We start from the raw sequence: 27675 nt of genomic DNA, 5'->3' as shown, positions 1-27675 counted from the left end.
GATGGATCCCCGGGTATGGCAGTCTCTAGATGGTCCATCCTTTCGTCTCAGCTCCAAACTTTGTCTCTGTAACTCCTTCCATGGGTGTTTTGTTCCTAATTCTAAGAAGGGGCATGATTTTTTAATACAACCTCTCTCTCTCTCTCTCTCTCTCTCTCTCTATGTATATATATATATATATGCATACATACATATATTACTACATGAACTTACCAGGTTGTATTTATATAAAATCATTTGTGTGTATATGTGTGTGTAACAATAATTTAAAAACAGTCGCCATGATTTTAAGAGGGGATCGAGGGGGCATGGTGGAGATTGGAAAGGGAGCTGTGGAAGAATGGTGTAATTATATTTTAATTAAAAGTGAAATGAAAGAAATAGACAGGGAATCTAAAAGATTAATAGACAAGGTGGTTGTGACTAAGGACAGCTAGCACTAGGAACCTTGCAGCACAGGGGACACTTGTAACTAACTCTCCAACAATGACCTTCTCGTTTCTATAGTCATGAAGTTTAAGCAAAGACCGAGATTCCTGGAATTCTTTACACAAATTATGCTCAAATGCATGAACGATGAGAAGTTTCATCTCATGGTGGAGATATCTGCCCCTGTTTATGACTTCTTGAAAAGGTACAAGTCAGTCTAGTTCTGCAACTGTCTTGGACTTTTACAGAGGTAGACAGAAAAGGTGTGTGATGAAAGTAATTGGGCATCGATAGACAGAGAAGGTTTGTGTCTGTGTGGGCAACTGACTAACCATAAAAGTCTATCTCCACCTGAACTAAGCAGCTAGAACAATGTGTGTTCCCATCACTAACAGCAAATACAGCCGGCCACTTCCACTGGGTCAGTATGAGTCATCGTCTCCCTGGTTGTCAGCTCATTCTCGCTGGAGGTTTAGAGTCTAGTTTGCATGCACACCATGTGTTCCTGGTTCTGTCATAATGAGCAGAGCCATTTCTTGGGGGTCCCATTTGTGTATGTGGATGAGATGTTCTCAGGAGTAATAAGCTTCCACAGTCCCTCTAGTTCCTAAGCTGGAATGATTGGTTTAATGTCTCACACCGGATACATTCACCTTGTCCTCAGACCACTGACAAGTGTCTGTCATCACGGGGTATAAACCTACCATGTCCCATCTGAAAAAAATTAACAGCAAATAACGTGACATTTAGTTTTAAAATGCCACCCAAACGAAGGCAACCAACACAGAAACATTCCTTCTAAAATAGATACCTTGTTTCTAAAAGCCAAAGCTTGGAATATATCGGCATAATATTTTCAAAAGTTGGAGGAGACTGTCTATTAGGTATAATAGGCCATGGCAGCCAGAGAACTGGTCAGGATTAGAAAGTCGTGCTCAACTATAAAGCAGTCAAGACTTGGGAAGTCAGAAGTCGTTTGTAGTGTTCGGGCAAGTTGCAAGGACCATCAGAGTCAATAATAATAATAACAACAACAATAATAAAATAGTAACGATAGTTAGTCTGAAAGCGAAACGGTGAAATGTGCCATGAACATGAGTACCGCCATCATAAATACCTGAGGCTGGAGACTGAGCGGTGCAGCTGGCTGAGGCAGTGGCAGACACGTAAGCTTTGAGGCCAAGGAGACATTTTCAGACGTCTTCACTAAGTCAGGGTGGATTGGGAGTGGAGCAGAGTCAGGTCTGTTTGCTGACATGCGTGGCATGCTTCAGCCTGTGTAGTTCTTCATTCTGTACCAGGTCGATTTCCATCTGCATGCCTCCTGATCACAGCATCCCACGTTATGCTAAACAGGGATTCGAGTTAAAACTTAGCCTTGGTAGTCTGTGAGATGTCCTGGCACTACAGAAAGCACAGTCCCTGTTAGGTGATTTATGCCACCTTTTCATGCCCAATATAGTTGACTTTACAGGTTGTATTTATAAACCCCAGTGATGGTATTTCATGAAAGTTTGCAAAGAGAACCAATGATGATCTCGTGGCTTAAAATGCCACGTACAGATATGGGGAGTCAGCCTGGCTGTTAAGAGCACTTCCTGCTCTTCTACAGGTCACTGGTTTTGTTGGCAGCATGTATGTTGGGCAGTGTACAACTGTACACTCTAGCTTTCTTGTAGCTTTAACTTCAGGTGACTGATGCCCTCTTCTGGCCTCTGTGTTCACACGCACGCATGCACACACACACACACACACACACACACACATACATACATGCACACATACACATGAACATGCACAATTGAAAGAAAACTCACTTGAAAACAGACCTAACGAGGAAAGATGCACATATACATAACTGGAAGGATAAATTTATGTCTCCATCCTGTAGAGAATAAATGTCTCTTCAAGCTTCTAGGAGACCACCGATAAAAGAAATCTGACCTGTTAGAGGGAGCCAGAGCAGCAGCTGTAGACAGAGCCTTAGCTTTAGAAACTTCTATTACAGAGCAGAGAAAAAGAGATTAAATGTGTTTTTATGAAAGTCAAGAAATAATAAAAAAACAAATTTAAGAAAGACATAGGAAAATTAAACTAAAGGTAGAAAAGCATCAATTATAAGTTGGTTTGAAATCAGCGGAACAGAAAATAAATTTAAAACCATAGTTGAAAGTGCTGAGTACCTGGGGAGACTATTACAGCTGAGAAAAGCAGCAGAAACATTTGGATAGCTCAACTTTGTCCAGGGCAATTCTCTCATATTTTAAAGAAATGAATACTTTCCTTTTGTATGCAGCTGTTTATCGTATATCAATAAGACTGTTTAATCAACTCAGTGCAGAGAGCAAACAAGTAGGAAGAAGTATGAGTCAGGTGTCCTGAGCAATAGACAGAGACAGAAATACCAATAAATACCAGCTCAGAAGTCCAGTTGTCAAATAAAGATTTGATTCTTAGTGCAGAGAGAGTAGGCAATATGAAAATATAATTGTCACTGTGAGCCACAGGAACCATTAGGAGTTTTCTAAAAAATTATCTGGTAAATTCAATGATTATCCCTGTAAAATTAAGATCATACGATTTTCTATTAAATTAAGCCCCAAACAAGGAAGCTCATTTTACCTTCTGACAATTAGCATTGCTTCGTAAGTTCTTGCCAGTATATTAAGGAAAGAAATTAGATCAGGAGATTTTATGATTACCGCAGCATGGAGAATTAAAAATGGTAAATGGATTCCACAGTGAAGTCCTCTGAAAGTGGAGACATTCGCAAATAATTGTTTCTTTTAACTTAATCTAAAGATAATTAGCAGAACCTGTTGAATTCCGTAGGAAAGTTAGATGCAAAATCAATAGCTTTCCTATATAAACTTGAAAGTATAATGAAAAAAAAATCCCATTTTTACAGAGTGTATGATTAAATTTCCCAGAGACTGTGTGTGAGGGTTGACTAATATAAAAAAGACCTAACATATTTTTAGACTCAACATATTTTTATATAAGACACATATTTTATATAAAATGAAAAGTCAGTACATTACTTTATAGTCAGCCACAGTTTGTAAAAGTTTCTATTACCTTAAATTTACTTTGTTGGTTTATTATTATAATTTTGGTGCAGTTTCCGACAGAGAAATTGAAAAATGGGCTAGAATCATGAATGGTATTTAAAAATGAGAAACAATGAAGGAAGGATTCACATTGTCCAATAACGAATCAAAACCAAAGGGAGGGGTTGGGGGATTGCTCAGTAGGTAAGAACACTTGCTGGATAAGCCAGTGAGCCTGAGTCCCATCTCTAGCATCTATGTAAGTACCCTGTATGACCAAGAACACACACAACACTAGAACTGTGGGTGGTAGACAGAGAATTTCTGAGGCTTGCTGGCTACCAGAATAGCCAAAATAGCCATCCCCAAGTTTCAGATAGAAATCCTATCATGGGGGAGGAAGAGGAAGTATAAAAGATCAGATCAAAGTATCTTATGTTATCCTCTGCTGACCATGCCTATATAGCTGTTCTTTCAAACACACATGTAGATACAACACACATACACACACACACGCACACGCACATGCACACGCACACACACAGAGGCAGAGAGACAGAGAGACAGAGGGACAGAGGGACAGTGGGACAGAGGGACAGAGGGACAGAGGGACAGAGGGACAGTGGGACAGAGGGACAGAGACAGAAAGAGAGCGCAACCTCTACTAGGAACAAGATTCATTTTGATCATATAGTGTATTCTAGCGCAGGACTCAACTATCTAGACTCAGTCAGTCATTGTGTTAAGCTTGCAGTTTAGTATTTCACTCAAGATTTTGTTCCCTGTTCAACATTTTGAAGCAGAATGTTCCAGAAAAATGTATGCATTTCAGGAAAATTGGCTGACTAATCTCAATAGCAAGACATGGAGAGGGACGTTATGGTGTCTGGAAAGTGGGACGCCATGCTGGAAAAATAAAGCTGAGTGCTCCCAAGAGGAGGGGAGGAGGGAGAACGCTCAGCAAATGGCAGTGGCCTTTGGGAGCTTACGCAGGATGGACTGAGAAAAGACTGAAGTCGGTTAGAATTTGTGGTCAGAATTTGCGTAGGTAACCGTAGATTCTCTTCAGTCCAATCCTGTCCAGCCTACACTGTACTTTCAGCCCTTTCTCCTTATTCATGTGTGCCCTTTTCACAAGTTTCAGTGTCAATGGCATTGTACTATCAGGATGTCAGCTATTCTGGATGTCCAGGGATCCCCACTGAGTGCTGCACGGAGCGGGCTGCCCCAGCCCCTTCCTTTTTGCAGTTTCAGCCACCACAGTGTTCACTAGAGATTTATTATTTCATGTTGTTGCCATTATTATTTTTTTGCATATTTTTTGATCAATGTTTTCTTTTCATGTGTGGATTAGGAGAAATGAGTCTCTTATTGGAGTGAAAAGGTTAAAATATAAGGAGACTGTCATTTCTAGGAGGGCACTCAAGTCTCCCAGTAAGTTTAAAGCCATAGTGATCGAGATCGGGAAGGTAAGTAGCTTTTAAAACTGTGTTTGGAACTTTAAATTCATAAGATGGATTAAAAGATTGTATATCTAGAGATGACTGATTATATTTTGATTTGTTAAAATATGAAACAGAAATAAGTACAGACATCTAATTTTATAATTTCATAATAAATTATAAATTCTAAAAGAATCACATAGATATTCTCACAGTCAGATGTTTTTGTCTACAGAGGTCAGTTTTTACTTTTTATAATTACTTATTTATATATGTTTACTTATTTGGGTATTTTCCCTGTATATATGCTTGTGTGCCAAATGAGCAACTGGTCTCACAGAGGCTAGATAAGGGCCCAAGATCCTCTGGAACTAGAGTTACAGATAGTTGTGAGTCAACCTGTAAGTGCTGGGAATCGAACCCAGGTCCCCTGAAAGAGCAGCAAGTGATCTTAACTGCTGAGCCACCTCTCCATCCCCTTGATAGTAATTATAATTAAAGGATGTAGGAAAAGCAGTGTGCTTCCAGGGCAGAAGGTAAGCATTGCAGTATGTGTGGGACACAGGGTGGGGGAGATGTTTATGTTCCAAGTTTACCTTTGTAAGATCGTTTCTCTCTTCCATGAAGAGTTCAGATTTAACAAGAAGACGAAGGAAGAGAAAGAAAACTCTAAAAGACTTTTTCTACAAGAATCCATCCATTTTTGATATGACAGAGCTGGACAGGTATTAATGAATATGTGTTAGGCACTACTTTGGGTAGTAGGGTATCCTGGAAAACCTGATATACAAAACAATCAAACTCAGTGGCTCTCACACACAAAGAAGACATGAAACTAGGCAGTGGGGGTTGGGGTGAGGCGTGGGTTAGTTGTTGAGAAAAGGGACTCCAGTGGGACAGAGGAGGAAAGGAGAGAGGAGAAGGGAGGATGGAACTAGTAAAATTCATTATGTAAGTGTATGAAATGGTCAAACAGTAAAAGTTCAAGAGCGTCCTGGTTCTCAAGGCACTTGCATAGTAACGATTGGAAGAGCAGTAACCAACCCCAATTATCGAGTGCTGTGAATTGGGTCTGCTGCAGAGCATTGGCCATAGAGCCATTGGTGGTAGCCAGTAGTTGAGACCAGGTTGGGAGCTTTTTGTTTTCTGAGGACCTAGGATTCTTTTAGAAGACTTATTTTTATTTCATGTATAGGAGTAGTTTACCCCTCAGGCATGTATGTGTAACACATGTGTGCAGTGCCCATGAAGGTCAGAAGAGAGTACACTTGGACTGAAATTACAGATAGCCGTGAGCTGCCATCATGGGTACTGGGAACTGAACTCAGGTCCTCTGGAAGAGCAGCCAGGGCTCTTAGATGAGCCATCTCTCCTCTCAATTATAATCGTTTAGATGGTGCCATCTGTTGCATAGTCTGTTCTCAAATAGTGGATTCTGTTGTCCCTGCCACCTTTGTTATTTACAGGCTATTCATGGATTTAGTTTTGGGATCTCTTCTCTGTCCCGTTTGTCTCTTTGTCTATTTTCTGAACTAACAATCTACTATTGCCATGACTTTGACTTTAAAGTAAAACTTGTTTGTCTGATAGAAAACGTCCCTCCAGCGCCTTGTTTTCCTTCTCTCAGGTCCTGACTAATCTTTCAGAAAATAGTTCCGACTTGCTTTCTGAATAATAGGAAGTATTCTATTGTGAATTTGAAAAGAGAATCGAATGTATACACCCACTCGGGAAGTTTTGTTTTGTTTCTTTGCAACTCTTGTCTTTCTTTTAGAAGACAGGCTGCATTTTAAGAGCTTGTAATGTTTTTTAATGCTTTGTGTGGTTTCTCCCTAAATGTGTTACTTCCCTTTTGTTAGCTACATAAATTATTAGTTTTGTATGGATTTTAAAAATTACATTTCTAGATTCTTCTATTCTTTGAATAGAGATATAATAGAATCTTGGTATAAGGACTGTCTACATGACTTGGTAATTTACTCCTGGGTTCAAGTCCGTCTGTGTGGATGGTTATAGAATGCACAGAGAATGAAGACCTGATTTATTCCTTCCCAGGGCTCCTTCCTTCCTACATTTTTTTCTTCTTGTTGCTTATAGGATAAGACCTCAAGTATAATCCTCCAGATTCTGTGATATGGACATAGCTGCCGTGACACGTGTTTTAAATAGATTTTCTTCAGATAATTGAAGATTTATATGTACTTAAGGGAAACAGACCTCATAAGCTCTTTAGTTTCTGAGGACCTCTGTGACTCTTTACAATATCACAAACCACGATGCACGCAGAAATGCAACCTGATGACTTTATTCAGAGTATAGCAACTCTATGTGAATCCATACCTGCGTCTCTCTGTGTATCTGCTTAGTCCGAGGCAATCCATAGGACATCCATGGCACTCACCACCGTGGTGATTGGTCTTGTTAGGGTGCAATTGTGTAGCTGTTGGCTGGCTGTAGCATCTCACATCACCTGTCTGTCCCACAGGATATGGCCTGTCCTCCTGCTCACTCCCTGGACTTCCTTCTGCTTTCTAGTGGGGCCCCGTGGGCTCTTCTCTTGAGAACTGACCTCCTTACACAGGATAAGATTAATTTTGGTTTGGCAATAACATTTTTTTAATTCTCAGGATAATCATGTAAAAGATTCATAGTGATGGTGGAAAACTTTCACCTCTTACAACAATGAGAAACCCAGATACCTTGAACTAAAGTACATCTGTTAACAAAATTTAATCTATTCAGAGCTGAACAATAATGTAAAATGTATGTATCAGAGGGGAGTGTGGCTAGAAGTCATGAAACTGGAAAGGAGTCCAAGAGAGAAGAAAAGGGGCTTGCTTATAGGAAGGCGGTAAAGAAGGTAATCAGGCTATTAAACTAGAAAAGGGAAGTGTTTCATTGATGGGTGGTAGGGTACGACTAGTTATAAATCTACTTATAAATCTAACTGTTGTTTTTAAGGGGAAGGAGGGGGAGGAACCTGAGCTATTCTGATGCGATCATCCTTGTGGAGACCGGAGGTTGACACTGAGTATCTCCCTCAATCGCTCTCTACTTCAAGGTCTCTCACTGACTCTGGGGCTTGCTGACTGGCTAGAAAGGCTGCCAGCAAACACCAGAGATCTTCCTGGCACTGCCACCCATGATGGAATTGCAGGCATACACTACTGCATCCATCTGAGGTGGGTTCTGAGAATCCAATCGCATAGCTTCGTGATTGCAAACGATTTACCAGGTTAGCTATAGGAATGTTTTGAAAAGATTAAATGTAAAGTGTCTTTTTTTTTTTAAATTGAACTATCCTAATGCTTTGAAGGCTGAGGCAGGAGGATGGACAGATCAAAGCTAGCCTGAGTTACATACCAAGATCTGTTCTCAGGAAAGCAAAATCAGACTCAAATACGAACTGTTAAATAAAAGTTGAGTATTTTCCCCTTGTAATGTATTGACTATGTTCATTTTTTTAAAATGATTTCATCCACATTTGACTGAAAGTCTATTTCCTGTGGAGGCTAAGGGATGTTGGGCAAAATTTTGCTCCATCGTCTTTTCCCTTACGGACCAATATGGAGAAATGAACTTGTTGTTTAATATTGAAAAAGCTGATCACTGTAAAAACTGCATGGCCTGTGAAATCCCAGCGGCCTTTGGATGACGGAGAAGCAAAGCTTTTGTTTGAACTGGAACATGCAAGACTCTGAAAGGCCATCAAGTGGCGTCTTGCAGCTTCCTTCTCACACCATTTCACGTCTTAAGCACCAAGGGAATCTTAAATGAGCCAAACCCATGTGCGTATGTGTAGTCGAGTGGAATTCACGATACATTCCGTACAAACCAGAATCATTCTTCTTTATTTAATGTCTGTCGGTCGGTCTGTTTGTTTATCACATAACTTCAAAACACCTTTCTCCCTTGGCAGAAACAGGAGAATGGATGTTAGGAAAATGGCATATCGAAGCCTGAATGATAACTTGAACCCCTTAATCTTAACGTATGTTAAACGAAAGAGATTCCATCAAATACTTCTTGAGGAGCTGCCTTGGAGAGCTCAGATGAACCTCTATCTGGCAAATGCACACTTCCACTTGTTTTTACAAAAGCTGACCGAGCGCACAAAGGAGAGACTCAGCTCTTCGTATTCAAGTGTCAGGTATAGAATGATGCTGGTACCCACCCCCTTCATCTCCTGGGCTCAGACTGGGCATTTGTATGCTTGAGGCCTCAGTTCAGCAAGGTTGTCAGAATGTCTACATTACACTGGCCATCACTGTGTTTTCTATATTTTGTTATGTTGGTTTCTTTCCCAAATACATGCTCAATAATGTCCAGTGTGGTGCTAATTTGCATGTGCCTTGAATACGTTTATCAGTGTAGCTTCCAGTGTGGTTGACCCCGTAATACCTGTTGATGTTAGCAGACATCATGTCACTGTCCCTTTCCTTCAGAGATATTTTTGGAGGCTTGTAAAAACAAGAGATCATACTTTCTAATATGAGATTCATGCCACGACTTCAACATGCAACTTGAGATCTTATTCTGTACCTCTGGCTAAGTGCTGAGGTAGATACAAAGAGAAGACTATATTATTGAATGGTAGGTATTTGTGGCAAAAGTGATATCAAGTCTTCCATCGAAAACAATACGTGGTGAGGAACATAGGGCAGTGAGCTAGATGCCTCAGGTATGCAGAGATGGACAAGATATATGTACTGGAGTCTGATAGTGTATAATTAGCACCGTGCATAACTCTATTTGATGGTAGGTGGTAGAGCACATATTAATTCTTTGTTACAACCTGGTGGCTTTCTTCCGGCTTGACCTTTTAGGGAGGGGTTCATGGAGATGTTACCCCTGGGTGTCTTGTCGATGGATAGGTAATGTTTAGCAATGACCAGCCAGAGAAGCAGATATTCTTGATCGTTGAAGTCACAAAAGTCATAGTACAGGTAGGAAACCAGAGAGAACCCCAAAGAGTCTGACCAAAATCTCGGGCAAATGAAAGAGGTAGTGAGAAACAGAACAATCAGTCAGTACCGAGTCATGAAGTGCCATCCATCCGTTTATGCTAAGTCTGAGTGTATTTTGTTGTATGTGAAAGGAGATGATTAAGGGGGTTTGAGCAGGACCATGATAAGGAGTTTCCTTGGCAGGAGCACACAAAATGGGATGGCTCAGGAAAAGACTGGAGAAAAGGATGTGAAGTAAGTGGGCCTTTATTCCAGTAAACCAATGAGGCAAAGAAATGCAGGTTAAAATCCAAAATGAACTTGGCCCTTCTTTCCATTTCGCCACAAGTTTGGTTAGAACCCTTGGAAGACAAACCTGCACAAAACTGCTCCTCAGAGATCTGCATTCGAGTAGCTAGCCAAGCTGGTCACAATGGCTATGATTCTAATGCTGAGGCTGGCCTAAGAGGATGGTGATAGCTTAGGTAGGCCACAGAGTGGGTGTAGTTCCTTAAGAAGCAATAGTTGGCTTAATAATGTGGCCCATGGCAGGGAAGAGAGAGACTTTTTTAGTATCCTCTGGGTACCCAGAAGTCTTCTTGTCATATGTCATCAACTCTGCCTGATGATAGCACAATAAAGCAATCAGTGGTCAAGGTTATGTCATGGTAATTTGCTGATAACTTTGATTTTATTATGATTAGTAGTATATGCTTGGTATTTATCTTTATAACATACTTAGTGCTCAGATCTTATTTTTGAAAAAGAAACAGTCATTATCTTCACTGAGTTATACCTAAGTCATGTGATTTTTATTGTTCTATTAGCATTTATTTATTGTAATAGTAGGGATTAGACCTAGAGCCTTACACAGGTTAGGCAACTGCTCTACCTTAAAGTTGTATCCCTAGCCCGACATAAATTATTGCTTTAGAACTCAGATTAGAGAGGCTTTTTCCCCCATATTCAAGGATCCTTTTAGGGAAGGATACAGTGTTTAAACTCCTAACAGTAAGGTTACATTATATAATCTCAAAAGTCCATGCTAAAGTGCTGGGGGCTGATTACCTGCCAAGAGAACCTATGGTCTCACAACTAAAAATGTTTTCAAAACAAAAATTAGCTGTATTTAAAAGACAGTTCAGTTTCATTTATGTTGTTTCATCTGAAATATATATGTGTGTATATACACACATATATGTATTATATATATGTATATATGTATGTATGTATACATACATATATACATACACACACACATATATATATATGTATATATATATGCAGGTATATATTGGTTCTCTTTTCAGCTTCCGGTCATGTGACCCTAACCTCTTCTCACTGTTCCAGTCTGGAACAGTGTTACCAACGGCAAAGCTGACTGTAGACAGCTATAACGCAATGGTGGATGCCCTCACTGTCTCTAAGAAAAAGAAGCACAACCCAACCACAGGTAAAAGAAAGTTGCTCACTGGCAACTCTATCAAATGCCTCTAAAATTTTACTCACAAACTCAAACAGCATGTGACACATGTGTGTATTCATGTGTACACACAGACACACACACACACACACACACGAATTGATAGAGAGATATATGTGCCATTTTAAAAAGCCCAGCCATTTAGTTGTGTTAGTATATTTTGGTAATTGTTCTCCTTAACTTTAATTATGTATTCAGTGTTCCACCAAAAATATCTTGACTGCTCAGCAAATGTAAGGATTAGCAGCTTCTGACTGTCCTGTAAGCACTGTAAAGTCAGCACAAGACACCCCAAAACTAAGTTCTCAGCACTAAGGAGTTTTATTTGTCCCAGATGGGCAAAGGGCAGGAAATAAGAGACAAAGACAGGAGATGGAGGATGAGTGAGAAAGGGAAGAGAACAGGAGGTGGGAGTAGGGAAGGGACATTTGCCCTGGAGGGACAAAAGATTTCTTCTGGGTATAGAGGAGACAGACTTGACAGATGTGGCTCATAGGAAAATGTGGGTTTATAAAGGCAGAAAGGAAAACCCTGGGTTAGGATGAGTTTGTTTGTTGTGATTAGGCTGTTTAATTAGGTGAGCCAAGGGGGGCTTTTGATAGCTGGACTTCAGGACTGTGACAGATGGCCTTTGGTAGTCAGCCTTAGGAGAAGGAAGTGACCAAATATGGAAATAGACCTTGGTGGCTAACTTTAGGAATGCAATCTAATGGCTTTTAGCCAGGAAGAAGGAGTAGGGAAAGGGCAAGGCCTGTCGGAGCCATGTTTGAGCATGGCTGCCATATTTGAGCATGGCCTGCTAGAACCCCTTCAAGATCAAGCTGGGGAGGCTTTGCTGTGTGATATCTGAGTGGAGGTCCTTTTTCAAGTAGGTTCCACCAATGTACTGATATGGCCAGGCACAGATACCATCAGGATAGCTGATTTTAAACTTCGGGATAGTCAATCTTTGCCCTATAGTCTTGAATTTGCATCCTCTATGAAAGCATACATTAAGGGCAGTGCAATAATATTTTGCTTACAGGACAAGAAGTGCTGTCATATGGTCTGGTTTCTACAGTCTCTGGGTAGTGGAAATATATATAGGCATGGAGGTCCTCACATCTGGATGCTGTGCTGCATTTTTGCCTGTCAAATTTGGTTAATTTTTAACCCATTCCTATAAAGATGAAAGAATGTGAAATACTATTTTTAAGCAACAGGTTTTTTTCTACCTTGACTACTACCCATTTCACAAATAAAAATTTGTTTCTAGTGTCTTTATGCTCTTAAAAATCCACCAATTTAGATTTTATACTATCATTAAAATATTCATTTTATGTGTATTTTGATTGCTTGTATGTATGTGTAACATGTGTATATCTAGTGGTAGTAGAGGTCCAAAGAGGGAGTTGAGTCCCTTGGGACTGGAATTATAGGTGATCATAAACTTCCATATGGGTGCTGAGAAGCAGGCTCAGGCCATATGGAAGCAGTCAGTTCTCTTGCTGATTGAGCCTTCTCTTAAATCCTTATTGCTGACATTTAAGTGCTATGGACTTTCTTGCTGATCAGAATTCTCAGCAGCTAGTTAACTGCCTTGATAGCACTGGTGCATAGTAAGGTATTTGACATGCCTTTGATTCTTCTAGATGTAGATTGGTACTCATATGTCATATGGCTACCCACATAACTGGAGAGAAATTCCATAGTTACAAAATCTGTTTATTTGCTTGCTTGCTTGCTTCCTTTCTTTTTTGTCCTTTTTTTTTTTTAAATTTATTGACATGTAGCTTGTCCCTAGCTTCATCCCACTATGATATTGGAGACAGGGTATTAGACTCAAGACATCTATGGGAAAGGAGATATGTGGCGGGTGAAACGGTTCTGGGCTGATGTCACCGTAGCTGAGCAATGAATGGCCAGGGTGCTACTTATGAGAGTGTGCAGGTCCTGGGAATGGGTGTTTGAGAAGATTAGAGAGCACTGCATGTAGTACAACCAACTGAAGCTTATCCTCAACTAGCTTACAAATAAATGAAGCTTGGTCTAGAGTTTTTTATTTGCCCTTGACAATTACTGGGGTGGAGTTATCCCTAATCTACACTTCAAACTGCTGGTCTGGCTACCTCCCCAGCTGTGGACCCCAGATACTTACTGTTTTTCCTGGCCACGTGCTCATGGGTCTTCTCCTCTCATGGCAGCTTCCTCCTCTCCTCCCGTTCTTCACTTGGTCTCTCCTCTGTCCTCAAACCAGGTCACTCCAAGCCTACCTACCTCTAATTCCTCCAATAATTGGCAGTAGTCAATTTTATTCAACCAATAATTTTAAATCAAGGAACAAGGTTTGCACAATAAAAGCTTATGCATACAAGACGTTACTCGCTGCCCTAGACCTTCAGGTATAGAATGTAGCATTACAGTACATAGCAACAGACCAAACCTTCACAAGTGTATTTTGTCACTGTTTCTTCAACACTGCTCGTTTCTTTGATTCCATTGTTCATTTTGCCCCTCCCTTAGCTTGGGATGCTTTTCTCCATATCTCTCCCATAGGGTTAGCCATGCCTTCTGTCCTCCAATGTCTAAGAGCCTTTTATTTATTGTTACTATTTTTAAAAGAAACTTCTCCTGGTTCGCTGTGTCTTTGGTTGACTCATTCCTTCTCCAAGTTTATGTAACATGTTATTATTATGCGACATATGTCACCTTTATGGAAATGTAAATGTATGTTTTTGATGGTTTTATGCTTTATGTTTTATTTTCGAGTTACATTTTTGATAGTGTTTTGCTTTCTTTTTGGAATATAGATATAGAAGATTTATCTGTACTTTTCAATTCCAAAAGTGATGATAACATTCCCAAGACGAAAACACAAACAATTTATGAATCAGACTCTCAATTAGGCATTGGTGTTAATGTCAGAGAGAAGGATCGAACACTGATTTGGGGACTGGATCATTTTATGAAAATCTTCTTATGTTGCAGGAGAGCGATGGTAATGCATTCCTTTCCCTTTGCTTGTGTACTAGACTAGACTCACCCATAAACGCGGGGTGTAGGATATGCGCACTTACTACATGCAGACTTCTTGCTAGGCTTTGCCTCAGCCACTTTTCAGGTTTGCCTGATATGATACTAAAGATGTCTGTGTTCTCTGGTTGTGGGGTAGAGGAAGGACATAAGCTCATTTACTTAGCTGTCATCTTTGCACCCAGAGCCTTCTTGGTGACCTGGTTGTCATGAAGATCCTGTGATGGTATATGTGCCTTGACTGCTTTTTTACAATGAATCAGAAATGGGAGTCCTTTGTGACAGCACTAGATGTGTCTCCAGTGTTGCTAAGACTCCTATGGTATCACAACCCTCCCTCTTTCTCTAGCACAAGAGAAGGCTTAGGATATCTGCTTTGAAAACCCTACATTTGTTTCAACTTCCTGATTCTATCAGTCCACTTGTGTCCATTTATGCTAATTCCCCCTCTCTCTTGTATGTGTGTGTGTGTGTGTGTGTGTGTGTGTGTGTACGTACATGTGGGTGCTGGTGTTTGTGTATGGAGGCAATGTCAGGACATTGGGTACCACACACTATCATTCACTGCTCTTTTTCTGTCCCAGAGTCTCTCACTGAACCTTGAACTAGGCTGGCAACCTGTAAGCCACAGTGATCCTTTTGTCACTGCCAACCCCACTCCTGACCCCAGTACAGTAGTCACAGGTACAATGTATGTGTTACAGTGGCCATGCCTGGCTTTTTATGTGGATGCTAGAGATTTAAACACAGGTCCTCATGCTTATGCAGAAGGCATTCCTATCCAAGGACCCATCTATGCAGCCATCTTTTATACATCTAAAATACTAACAGACAGCTAACCTCAGGATTGGAACTATTAGAAAGAAAATTGTTTTTAGTCACAGCAGAAAAGCCATATACTTAAAACATCTTAAAAGTAGAGAGGACCACTGTACTTTAAAGACAAAAGAATGAGCACTTGGGTTTTCTCCATGGAATGAACAGGGTAAATTCACAAAAAGACAACTAAACCCCAATCATCTCCTTGACCACAAGCATCCAATTTTATACCCATTCCTACTAGCTTCAGAGCAGTGAAGGAGCCAAGCTCTCCTCTCTGTGTGGAGCTCAGCTTGTCAAGGTCCCTGTTATATCATTACTCCTCAGGAAGGACCCTTTCTTTCCTGACCCTCAGCTAACATGTCCTCCCATTCCATACCAGTTCTGACTTAGTTCTGCTTTACTTTTTAAATTAATTTTAAAAATTATTTCTCTGTCTCTGTCTCAGTTTCTGTCTCTCTGTCTCTGTCTCTGTCTCTGTCTCTGTCTCTGTCTCTGTCTCTCTCTCTCTCTCTCTCTCTCTCTCTGTGCAGACGTGCGAATCTCTCTGTGTATATAAGTGCAGGTGGCCAAGAAAGTCAGAGGCATGGGATTCCCTACAGCTGGAGTCACAGGTGGTTTTGAGCCATCTTCTGTGGATGCTAGGAATCAGATTCAGGTACTCAGGAAGAGCACTGTGTGCCCTAACCTGTTGAATCATTTGTCCAGCTCTTGCTTCATTTAAAATAAAATTATTTTCTGCTGAAAACCCATTTTTGTGTACCTTTCTAGTCGTGGTCTTCTCTTGGAAAGTTAAGCAACAGGAAGGTAGAAGAGCTTCTCTTGCTCACTGCCATACCCCCAGTACCTATAAAAATGGGATTTGGGTTTCTGGCTATGAATATGTAAATCTTCTTCACTCAGTGGGTTGAGGACCATGGACAAATTATCCTAGGCATCAAGTCCTTATTGTTAGAGTGCTAGAATATGTAAACTTCTCAGGATTGGGGAACTCAAACCAGCTAATGTATGTAAATATCATGTCGCAGTGTTACACCTGTGAATAGTACATAACAAGTGGTTTTAGTTAGTGGTTTTATCTGCATATGTGTTTGCAGATAAAAAAAAAAGAGTAAAGTTTTCTATACCTCTATAACGTCTGGACCTTTGTAGTGCTGAATGTGATGTTTGTCTTAGGTTCTCGCTTACCGTGGTGGCTACTGGACTCTGCTGCAGAATTGTTGCAGGGTCTTCTGGAACTTTTTCCGGGAGCTGCAGATGCTACTGAAGCAGACTGTGACTAGTTGCAAAACCTTTCCTGTTAGCCAGGATAACTTTCTCTGCATCTGTGTGCAACCCTTTTACCTTGGTGCAGAACTACTTATTGACATGTTGATAAAGCTGCAGAGCACCAACTCTATCAAGGTAAGGGCTTTTGGGTAATTATTTTTATTGTATCCAATTTAAAAAATGCCTTTTATCGTGAAACTTGGGATAAGTAGGCATTGATATTTTTCTTGTGTTCCCACTTGGTTTGCTTCTCATTATAAATTTGTTCACAGTGAATAACTTGCATTAATGTTAATTAAAAAAAATCTTAGCCTGAAAATCCAGTTTGTCTGAAAGAAAGAGATAGAAACCCTTACTGTCTCCTATATGAGTTCCATGAGCAAGCAGAGCTGCTCATGTGACCTCTCTCCCAGTAGTCTGTCTATCCCTGTTCAGTTGCTCCAGGTGCTAAGACTTGTAGCTATTAAGAATCAGTCACACCGTGACCTAGGTTATGGAAATAAAATAGAAATGATATAATATGCAATAACAAACCTATTGAAAATTAGCAAACACATTAAGATATAACATTTCTGAAGGAAAGTATCTAATAACAATATCATGAAAGACAAAGCATGTAAATTAAGCTACTTATACGGATTGTTACAATATAACTATAATAAGTTGTAATATAAGTGGGATGTGATGATTTAAGGATGTATTTGCCATAATCCTGGAGTAATGACAGCACCAAAAAGTGATAGCTAAAGGCCCAACAATGTGAGTCTAAGTAATACTCAGCTAACTTAAGGGAAGGAAAGAACTAGTAGATGCTCAAGCATACAGAGAACAAATTGAAAACACATACCAAGTCCTGTGGTTTGAATGAAGACAGACCTCATAGGCTCACAGAGAGTGCATCATTTAAAGGATTCGGAGGTATGGTTGTGTTGGAGTGGGTGGGGCCTTCTTGGAAGAGGTATGCCACTGGGTGGGGTCTTCTTGGAAGAGGTATGCCACTGGGTGGGGTCTTCTTGGAAGAAGTATGCCACTGGGTGGGGCCTTCTTGGAAGAGGTATGCCACTGGGTGGGGCCTTCTTGGAAGAGGTATGCCACTGGGTGGGGCCTTCTTGGAAGAGGTATGCCACTGGGTGGGCTTTGAGGGTTCAGAAAGCTCAGAGTTTCACTTTTCTTGCTGCCCGAGGATCCAGATGTAGATGCTGGAGTTCCTCCTCCAGCACCATGTCTGCCTGTGTGCAGCCACGCTTCCCACCATGCTGGCAGTGTGAGTTTACAGCAGTTTGAGGCTTAGTAAAGCTTTAGTCCATAGGATCACATCAAACTCAAAAGGATCTAAACAGCAAATAAAACAATCAGCAGAATGAAGAGATAACTTAGGGCCAGAAAGATGGCTCAGGGTATAAAGCACTTGTCACACAAGCATGAAGACTGGAGTTTGGGTCCCAAGGTCCCATTTAAAAGCCAAGCAGGCTTCCTATAATCCTATTGCATAAAAAGTGGAAAAAGGAATCGCTAGTGCAATCCAGATGGCTGGACCAGCTGAAATGACAACCCTGACTCAATATATAAGGTAGAGAGACTGAGGAGTATTCTCAGCTTCATATACATGCACACATATACCACACACACATGCTCTCTCATACATGTGAACATGCACATACATGTTATATCATTCTTGAGAGGGAGAGAGAGAACTCTTTAGAGAAAGCATTCCCCAACTACAGACATGATAATCAGTGTTAAAGTGCATTTAGAACTCAGCTAAACAACAAAAGAAGAAATCTCAGTATACTGATTGAAAATAAGGAATAGATCTAAATAGACATCTCTCAAAATAAGACATTCACATGAGAATGTATTGTGATATTTATAGATTGATTAGTGTAATTTTAGAGATATAATTAAAAATGATAAAATGACTGAGTATACCCTAAAGCTTGAAAACTATAGAAGCCTGGAGAAGGTTCAGGGGGTCTTATTATTTTCTCTACTGTTTTGAATGCTTTAAGTCATCTTCAATAAAACATCTTAAAGAACTTCACATGGCCCATACTAAATCTTTAAAAATTTGGACCATGACCATACCCAAACCCCTCTTCCAATGCCATTTCAGGCCTGATGTGTCATCCCTGCTTCCTTCTTAGTGATATCTGATCACATGCATCCCCCCACCCTTGCCCTGGCCCATCAGGTTGGTGTCAATAGAGAGAGGGGCAATGCCAAATAAGATACTTTGAGATAAAATCCCAGCGTTGTTGGTAGTGAACTCTGTAAAAAAGTGATGTCACTGCCGAGGACTTCCTTACCCTCATCCTAGAAATGACTCTGTCAGCTGACGTAGTAAGCAAGCATGGCAAGCCAGAAAGGACTGAGTGGGACAGGTGGACAAGAGGCAGGCAAGTGCTGAGGCCTTCCTTCCCTTGGAAATCTGAGAGAAAGGAACTGAAGCGAGCTCCTTACACATGCATGTGACACTGCAGACCCAGTGGATTGGGAACTGGGCTCATAACTCATGACATGGTTTCCTCTGAGCATGCTCTGTGTGTCCATGCGCTGGCACTAGGTCAGGAGTAAATTTCCAGTGGAGCGGACAGCCCCAGCTCCGGAACCTCTTCATCTCTGATCCCCCAGAGCCACGTGACAAGCATCATCTTAGTTTGAAGTCGTGAATCTTGCTCAGCCCCCACCTCCATTAATGCCTTAAGACTCTTAATGAGGCACCAGGACAGAAGGAACTGACCCCAGTTCGCTGTTTGGACCTACAGCCTGGCCCTTAGATAGACTTTATGCACTTTGCTTTGCTGCAGAAATTTTCAGAGGAATCCGCATATGCATCAGGTCTCACGGGAAATAAACACAGTTGTAGTTAAAATAGTAACTTTTTAATCTGGACAAAAATCAGACCTCTAGATAAAAATCTCCTGGGCTGCCTAGTTTTTATATCAACTCGACACAAACTGTAGTCCTTTAACAGGAGGAACCCTCAATTGAGAAAATGCCTCTATAAGATCAGGTTGCCAGCCAGCCTGTCAGGCATCTTCTTAATTAGTGATTAATGGGAGAGGGCTCATCCTATTGTGGGTAGTGCCATACATGGGCTGATAGTCCTGGGTTCTATAAAGCTGGCTGATCAAGTTGAATGGTGCAAGCCAGTAAGCAGCACTCCTCCATGGCCTCTGTGTCAGCTCCTGCCTCCAGGTTCCTGCTCTGTTTGAGTTCCTGTCCCTACTTTCTCTAATGATGAACAGTGATGTGGGTCTCTGATCACATGAATGGTGACCTTAATTAGACAGAAACTAGCACCAGGATAGTGGGGATATTGCTGTGACAGACCTACCCATGTTGTTTTGGGAGGATTGTGGAAAGACTTTGGAATTTTGGTATAGAAAAACCAGTGTTATAGAGTGTTCAAACCTTGGTGAGCTGTTCTGTGGAAGGTTAGAAGATAAGAATATCGAGAGAAATGCAAAAGATGGAGGCCTGGCTTGTGAAGTTCCAGAGGGAAGTTTGAGAGTCACTTAAAGTTTTCAGCTGGGGCCATTGCATATTTTGAGTTAGGAGTCTGTGGTTCTGGTTAGCTGGGGCTGAAGACTTGGCTGTGATTGACACCAGAACAACTTAAATGAAACCCTTCCTTTACTGGGACAATTGATGCTGGTTAGCTGAAGCTGAGAAATTAGTAGTGATTAAGAAGAGATCAGCATCAACAGAGTGAAATCTGAGGAATGTTTTTCTGAGTCAGCACGCAGGAGCTGTGTTCCAGAGGCCAAGGTTGTACTTCATGCTGGAAGCTAAATTTGGTAATAGATGAGTGTCTCCTAGGTAGTACTGAGTTTGAAGGCATGGAGAACAATGGAGACCTGGGACTGTGAAAGACAAGGAGAGGCTACTGGTGAAGGTTGAAGGTTCATTAGCAGTTGAAGGCTCAGGATGAAAGGGGTCATGCAGAGAAGTTGAGACTCTCTTGAAGAGAGTCTAGGAGAGTCTGTTGGTGAAAGTGCCGTCCTCTTTTGACAAGAATCCCCAGCAGTTTGGAGACACCAGTATCATGGGGTGACCACTATCTGGAGGTAACCTAAGCCTAGAAGTTAAGGTTTGTGTGCTTTTAAAGGCTAACCAAGTCCTTTGGAGGAGCTCAGAAGGTTGTGAATAAATCCCAGATGTTGGACATCAAGTTATTTACAGAGTTGGATGGAGTTTGGCTTGGAGCTGTTCAGATTGTGAATGTGTCCTGGTTCTTCTCTCTGAAGAAAAAAAAAAAAGCATTTAATTAATTAATTTTTTATTTTATAGGAGCCCATGGTTTTACATTTCCAAAAAAGTTTGGATTTTGAGAGACTGGATGTTTAAAATGTTTGTGTTTATAAGGCTTGTGGGGCTTTTTAAAGTTGAAAAGTGTTTATATTTGGATGTTGAAATTAATGTGTTATCTTGGGGTTGAATAAGAAAGAAAAGGTTGTGGCTTATTAATAATGTATTTATGTGTCAAGTTGACAAGGAGTCAGTTGTGCTGGCTAGTTTTATGTCAACTGACACAAGCTAAAGTCATCTGAGAAGAAGGAAGCTCAAATGAGAAAATGTTTTCATAACACCAGTCTGTAGGCAAGTCACAGGACATTTTCTTAGCGATTGAAGGAAGAGAGCCAAGTCCATGGTGGGTGGTGCTGTCCCTGGGCAGGTGGTTCTGGGTTCTATAAGAAAGCAGGCTGAGTAAGCCATGGAGAGAAAGCCAGTAGGCAGCACCCATCCATGGCCTCTGCATTAGCTCCTGCCTCCAGGTTCCTGCCATGCTTCAGCTCCTGTCCTGAAATCCTTTAGTGATGAGCAGTGATGTGGAAATGTAAGGCGAATAAACCCTTTCGACCCCAAGTTGCTTTTGGTTGGTTTTGGTGTTTCATCACAGCAATAGTAACCCTAACTAAGACACCTCCATAGCATTGACCTTTATATTAAGGAATTGGTGAATGTGCCAAACATACCTGGAAGAATTACCTGTTGTACAAACTACATGCTTTTTCTAAAGGCCTTATCATGTTGATTTAATGTCCATACTTAAGTCAGCAACAAATAAATACCCAGGCTAGACCTCAGTCTCTGCTACCTGATTAATATCAACTGTCATTTATCTAAGTTAAAATGTGAAATAGTTAGAACCAAGCAAAATAAAGAAAAAAAAACTTAGTGGCACCATCACGTCCCACACAATAAGCAGCCGCATGCATCTGCTGGCTGTGGTAAATTAGAGCGTACTGAAATCTAGCACATTTCCCTCACCACAGACGATTATATCACACCACACCATCTCCCATTACAAAGCTGTAAGTCACCTAAACATGAATTTTCCCTTTGGTTTGGCCCCTTCTCGTGTTCCATTATCACACTGACTTACCAGAAAAATATGTAGTGAGACCCTAAAGCTGGGTTCCTTATATCCACGTGCTTCTTGCAGCCGTTCGAGGAGAGAGGCGAGTTCAGCATTCCCAGCTGTTACGGGAACATCAAATCTGATAACGGAGGTTCCAGCCTGATTTTTGAACATCCTTTGGATGACATCAACGTGGTAGATTTGAGATGGATCCATGACTTTGTGTTGAAGTCTCTGGAGGTTCTATACCAAGTGGAGAAGTGGGAAACGCTGGTGTCTCTTGCCATTCAGTTCAATATTATTTCACAGTATGTCTGGCCCACAAAGGCTACAAAAAGTAACAGACTTCTTTAGGGGATGGTCTTTTAGCTCAAGTTAACTTTTCAATGTATTCTCTACTCCGGCCCAGTGAGAGGTACACAGAGCAAGTGACCCCGCTGTTGGTGTATGCTCAGCGCCAACTGGTCCAGAGGATAAAAGAGCTGAATGGTCCTGAGCTCCCCCGTCAGGCTTGTGCCAGATACGAGGCTGAAAATGGAGAGAAGGTAAGCTGGGCCGATTCTCACTCAGCCACACATGAAAGGGAAGGGTTTAGGAACCAGATAAGCAGTATTTTCACTGGGGCATCCTCCACTCAGATCCACAGATGTTACCGACAGCTTGCCCTCAGTCAGCTCTTTCCAGGTATAGCAAATCCAGAAGTGTAGGCCTTCCTCACAAGAAATGTTTGTCCAAGTCAGGGCCGACACACTCTTTAGAAACAACGGGAATGGTTTATATATCCAACAATAATTTTCAGGAGGCGCGTTTTATGTTTGAGTTAATTTTAAAATGATGAAAAAGTAATTTTTAGGACAAAGAAAAAAATTTAAACTCAGTATTTTGTTTGTTCTTGTAACTCACTGGAATATGTTCCCTAAGAACAGAAATGTTTGTTTTGCTCTCTGACACTACATCATTCTCTCAGTGTGTACCAGTGCATAACCCACTGGTGTTTAATAAAGATTTGCTTAAAGAACCCAGAGAGAGAATGGGCCATCCATGTGTACTTATTAAACTGTAGAAAGGCTTTTGCATCTTATCAGACTGTTTCCCTCTCATTATGGAAATGTCCACAAGAGATGATAAAGACTGGACTGAGAGGCAGCTGTATCTTGAGTGATTGGTTTTGGTCTAACCAAGGGATGGGAGTTGAGACCTGGAGGTAACAGGGTCTTGGGCTCTTTAAAGGAATTTCTTTTCATCTAAACACTTTTTTTTCTGTTTTCACATATTTTACAATTTGAGGACTCAAACATCTGTTCAAGAAATTGTCACAATACTATAGAAGCAATTAGTTTAGAAAAACTTCATCAAGGAAGTTAAAATTACATTAATTACGAGTGGGCTGCAGCCAAATCTGCCTTTAGAAGAGAAGCCTGTATTTGAGATGTGCTTCAACTCACATAATGGAATATATATTTAGATCCGTGAACTTATAGACTATCAGGAAATCATATTCTGATTGCTGCACATAACTCTCCAATGTTCTCCCAGCTGTGCTGTGGACAAGAGAATTATGGAAAATTATGTAGCCATGTTTTTCCCAAAATCCTCAGGGTTGAGTAGTACTCCACCAACTTTTATTTGTAGTTCTGTTTCACATCTGGACAGAGACTGAGGCAGACATTTCAGGGGAGCCAGACTTTGAACTACACTGCCTAAGCACTGTTTATGCTGCTTGTCTTTTTCAGATCACCTGTCGAAACTTCATTGGGAAGCGCCTCAAGATTGACCCTTCCACACCCAAGAACCTGGCTGAGCTAGAAGGCAGTTCTGACCCCCTGAAGACACTCATCACTTCAGGTCAGACCCAGTTCTAATGTGAACCCCATCTTCTTTAAGGTTCGCTATCGTGTTCTACATGTCAGCTCTTCCACACATGCATGTGTGTGTGCACATGTATATGCATGCAGCTTCCATTTCCTCCTTCAGTGTACAAGGCTCCCACTGACTATGCCATGGTAAGTTGTTGACATTATCATCTTATAATCAGCAAGCTGGAAAAGGCTTTGCAATACTTTGATTTACTTGCTCTGATGGGTTGAATGAAAATGGCCCACATACTCTCAAGTGGTTGAATGCTTGGCCAATAGGGAGTGGGAAATGTTGGCCATGCTGGAGTAGTTGTGGTCTTGTTGGGAGAAGTGTGTCTCTGGGGTGGGTTTTAAGTTTTAGAAGCTTAAGCCAGGCCCACTATCACTCTCTCTTCCTGCTGCCTGCTGATCCAGATGTAGAATATTTAGCTCCTTCTTGAGAACAACACCGTGTTTTACTTGCGTGCCACCATATTTCCTGCCATGATGACAATGGACTTAACTTCTGAACTGTAAGCCAGACCCAGTGAAATGTTTTCCCTTATAAGAGGTGCTTGCTGTGGTCATGGTGTCTCTTCACAGCAATAAAACCTTAACTAAAACCCTTGCTTTTAGATGATGAGATTTCCAGAATGTTTTTACCAGTGTGATTTGTAGAATTGAGGCAACAGAATAAGTTGAAAATGGAGGGGCTGAAGAGATGGCTCATCAGTTAAGAGAGCTTGCTATAGTTCCAAAGGCTATGGGCTTGGTTTCCACTACCCACATTGTGTCACTCATAACTGCCTGTGACTCCAGCTCCAGACAGTTCGACATTCTCTTCTGTCTGGCCTCTGGGGGTACCTGCACACGTGTGACAATTACTTACATAGACATTTATGCATGTATGCAGAGAAAAATAAGATAAATCTAAACCCAAACAAACCTAATTGTACTCTCATGATTACACAAATAGTTCTTTGAAGAAAAACTGGAGAATACGAATAAAACCTGCACTATATTGTGCTTCTCAAGTCTGTCGTAGAAATTTTAAATCCTAATCTGGGGTTTCTACCCAGCTTTTGATCATTCAGTTTCTGGATAAAAAACTCACAACCTTTATTATTTACATACAATAAAGCTTAAACAGCACAAGAGCTGGGCAGATATCTACCCTCTATGCTATTAGAATCTACTTTCCTATAGATACCCCGAGTTATTTATTACTTAGTATGTTTCATCTGGGCTGTTCTTAACTCCCACTGGCCAGCCCTCAGAGCCATATTTTCATGACTCACTTAACCCATAGCAATTTTCTCTTCCTTTCCACCTCTTCTTTTCCTCTTGGTTCTCCCCCCATCTCCCAGTCCTGGAAACCCTAAATCCAGGCCAGCTATTGGCTGTCAGCATCTTTATTTACCAATCAGAAATAGCTTCGGGACAAAGTCACATAGGGTCACTTGGGTCTACTTGCCCACTGTCTCATGGGGAGTCTCTCGTGCTGACTCTCTCATTTCTGGGGCAACGAGGACTTGGGGACCTGCACTTAGCATTACAACAAACATCAAAAGACCAAACGTCAACAAATTGTCTATGTTTCTGGGACAGGAAAGGATCATAATCTTTCCTTTGGGATGTTATCTACTAATTTTCTGTATGTGCAGATGTATCATTGGTCATTCAAGCCATTTGTCGAGTTGGTCCTCCAGCCATGCAGTCACTCAGCAAACTCTTACTGAGCATCTGTTAAGTTATAAGTGCTCTTATAAGGTACCGAGAATTCTAAGATGAATGAGATTGCAGATTCCTCGGAGAGGAATTCATGGTCTGTTGAGGGAGAATAAAATGGTGAGATTGTAATTGGTAATATCATTACTATCTCTGCTGCTATAAACTGCAAATATCTGGCGTTCACCACTAAAGACCAAAGAAAGACAAAAGGCCAATGAGGTCAGCAGGAAGTAGGCAGTGATGTACTCCAGGGGGCAGGATGAAGGAGGCTTAGCCTCATCTGGAGAACAGAGGGAGCCTTGCAAGAGGATGTGAGGAGAAAAGGGTCAAAGGTCTCCTCAAAGAATCTTCTGCAGCAATGTAGAAATAGGTTCAAAGGAACCCACTTGAGAGCCAGAGAGCTGCTGCTCCTGGCTTGGATATGAATGGAGGCCTGTAGCTGAGCAGTTGGAGGAGAGGGAACAGACAGGAAAGAAAGGGAGAAGAAGGCCACAGGACTTCATTCTGTCCTGACTATGCGTGAAGGGAGGATGAGGGTTGTGGGAGTTCATGTTGTCATGGAGCCTGCAGCAGGTACCTGGGAGGATAATGATGTCTTTACCCAGACAGGAAACCAACCCCAGGAAGCACAGGTCAGAGGCAAGGGGTGCTATTGCAGTTCCAGTTTTGCCTGAATACTTGAGGAGAGGCAGAGGGTAGATGACTGGTGGATACCTAAAGGAGAGGCAGAGGGTAAGATGGCTGATGAATACCAGAAGAGAGCTATTGCATTGATGACTGGTGGATACCCAACGAGAGGCATTGAGTAGGTGGTTGGATGTACAAATGTGGCACTCTGCGTGAACTGGTTTGGGGAACTGTTGAGTCATCTGTATATTGGTTATGGTTGAAGTCAGGGAGAGTTCTGGGGAGTATAGACCTGAGGATATCCCATCTAGGAAGCAATGTCAGTCAAAGCATTGAGTGGCTCTCTTAACAGTGACAAATGACTCCTGCCTCATGAGCTTACAGTGAGAAAGGTCTGTTTATTGCCTCTGAGTCTGTGTAGTTGAATATTGAGCTACTGACATCATGGTGGAAGAAGTACCTTGACAAGGCTTCTGTGCCAGTGGGGTGGTTTGAATATGCTTGGCTTAGGGAGTGGCACTATTAGGAGGTGTGGCCTTGTTGGAGGAGGTGTGTCACTGTGGGATGAGCTTTAAGACGCTTCTCCTAGGCACACGGGAGTCAGTTTTCTTCTGTTTGCCTTTGGAACAAGTTGAGGAACTCTCAGCTCCTCTAGCACCATGCCTGCCTGGATGCTGCCATGCTTTCTGCCTTGATGATAATGGACTAAACTTCTGAAAGTGTAAGCCAGTCCCAATAAAATGTTGTCCTTTATAAGAGTTGCTTTGGTCATGGTGTCTGTTCACAGCAGTAAAACCCTAACTAGGACATTTAGGAAACAGGACTCTTAAGCTGCAGTCTGGGGAGTTTGTCTGATAGGCATGGAGTAAGCACAGCCTTGACAGACTACATATGCATGTACCATATGCTTTGGGCTAAGGTCACTGCTTAGGTTCATTAATTAATTTATTTTGAATTTTTTAAAGATTTGTTTGTTTTCTGTGTATGAGTATTTTGCCTGTATGGATATATGTACACCCTGTGTATTCCTGGTGCCCATAGAGCCAAGAAGAAGGTTTCAGATATTCTGGAATTGGAGTTGAAGATGGTTGTAAGCCACCATGTAGGTACTGGGAATTGAACCCAGATCCTCTGCAAGAACATATGCTCTTAACCAGTAAGCCATCTCTTCGGTCCCTAAGTTCATTTATTTATTTAATTACACTACTCCCCCCCTCAAAGAGATATACAGTTGCCAATTGGTTTTTGCATAGATGCTTTTTGAATATCTTATTCATGTAGTGAGTACAGGAGGCTTATTGTTTCCTTTTTCAGACTAGAAGAAAGGAGATATAGTAAACACTACAGTAGCTCTTAAAGCTATAATTAGAAAGTGACCCATAAGTTTGCTGACATCCCATTGCCTAAAATGGTATGGCTGTAGCTAATTGCAAAGGAAGCATTTCTGATTTTCTGTGAGGTTAGGGCCAGAATACTTGGGCTTAGTGACTATTGTGGATGCAAGCCATGGAAGAACATGCTGTGGATGAGTCATGAACAAAAGTCTTGAAGGTGGAAGCAGAATATTTGAGAAGAGGGCACACAAGGTCAAGTTGTGTGTGTGTGTGTGTGTGTGTGTGTGAGAGAGAGAGAGAGAGAGAGAGAGAGAGAGAGAGAGAGAGAGAGAG

General features: G+C 41.3%; 1 protein-coding gene across 1 annotated transcript in view; it reads left to right on the top strand.

The window, feature by feature from the left end:
* Nucleotides 1-27675, top strand: part of Cfap54 (cilia and flagella associated protein 54) — a 284397-nt gene that overhangs the window by 99384 nt on the left and 157338 nt on the right. The window contains exons 30-39 of the mRNA XM_021174289.2: nt 508-634; nt 4834-4948; nt 5549-5646; nt 8841-9071; nt 11178-11320; nt 14140-14327; nt 16358-16585; nt 21900-22123; nt 22225-22360; nt 23549-23660. Coding sequence (XP_021029948.1) covers nt 508-634; nt 4834-4948; nt 5549-5646; nt 8841-9071; nt 11178-11320; nt 14140-14327; nt 16358-16585; nt 21900-22123; nt 22225-22360; nt 23549-23660 — 1602 coding nt within the window. The remainder of the gene's footprint in view (nt 1-507; nt 635-4833; nt 4949-5548; nt 5647-8840; nt 9072-11177; nt 11321-14139; nt 14328-16357; nt 16586-21899; nt 22124-22224; nt 22361-23548; nt 23661-27675) is intronic.

Source organism: Mus caroli, chromosome 10 (genome assembly GCF_900094665.2).
Source record: "Mus caroli chromosome 10, CAROLI_EIJ_v1.1, whole genome shotgun sequence".
NCBI classification, from domain to species: Eukaryota; Metazoa; Chordata; class Mammalia; order Rodentia; family Muridae; genus Mus; species Mus caroli.
Note: the sequence above shows the minus strand (reverse complement) of the source record. Positions and strands in the feature narration are given on the sequence as shown.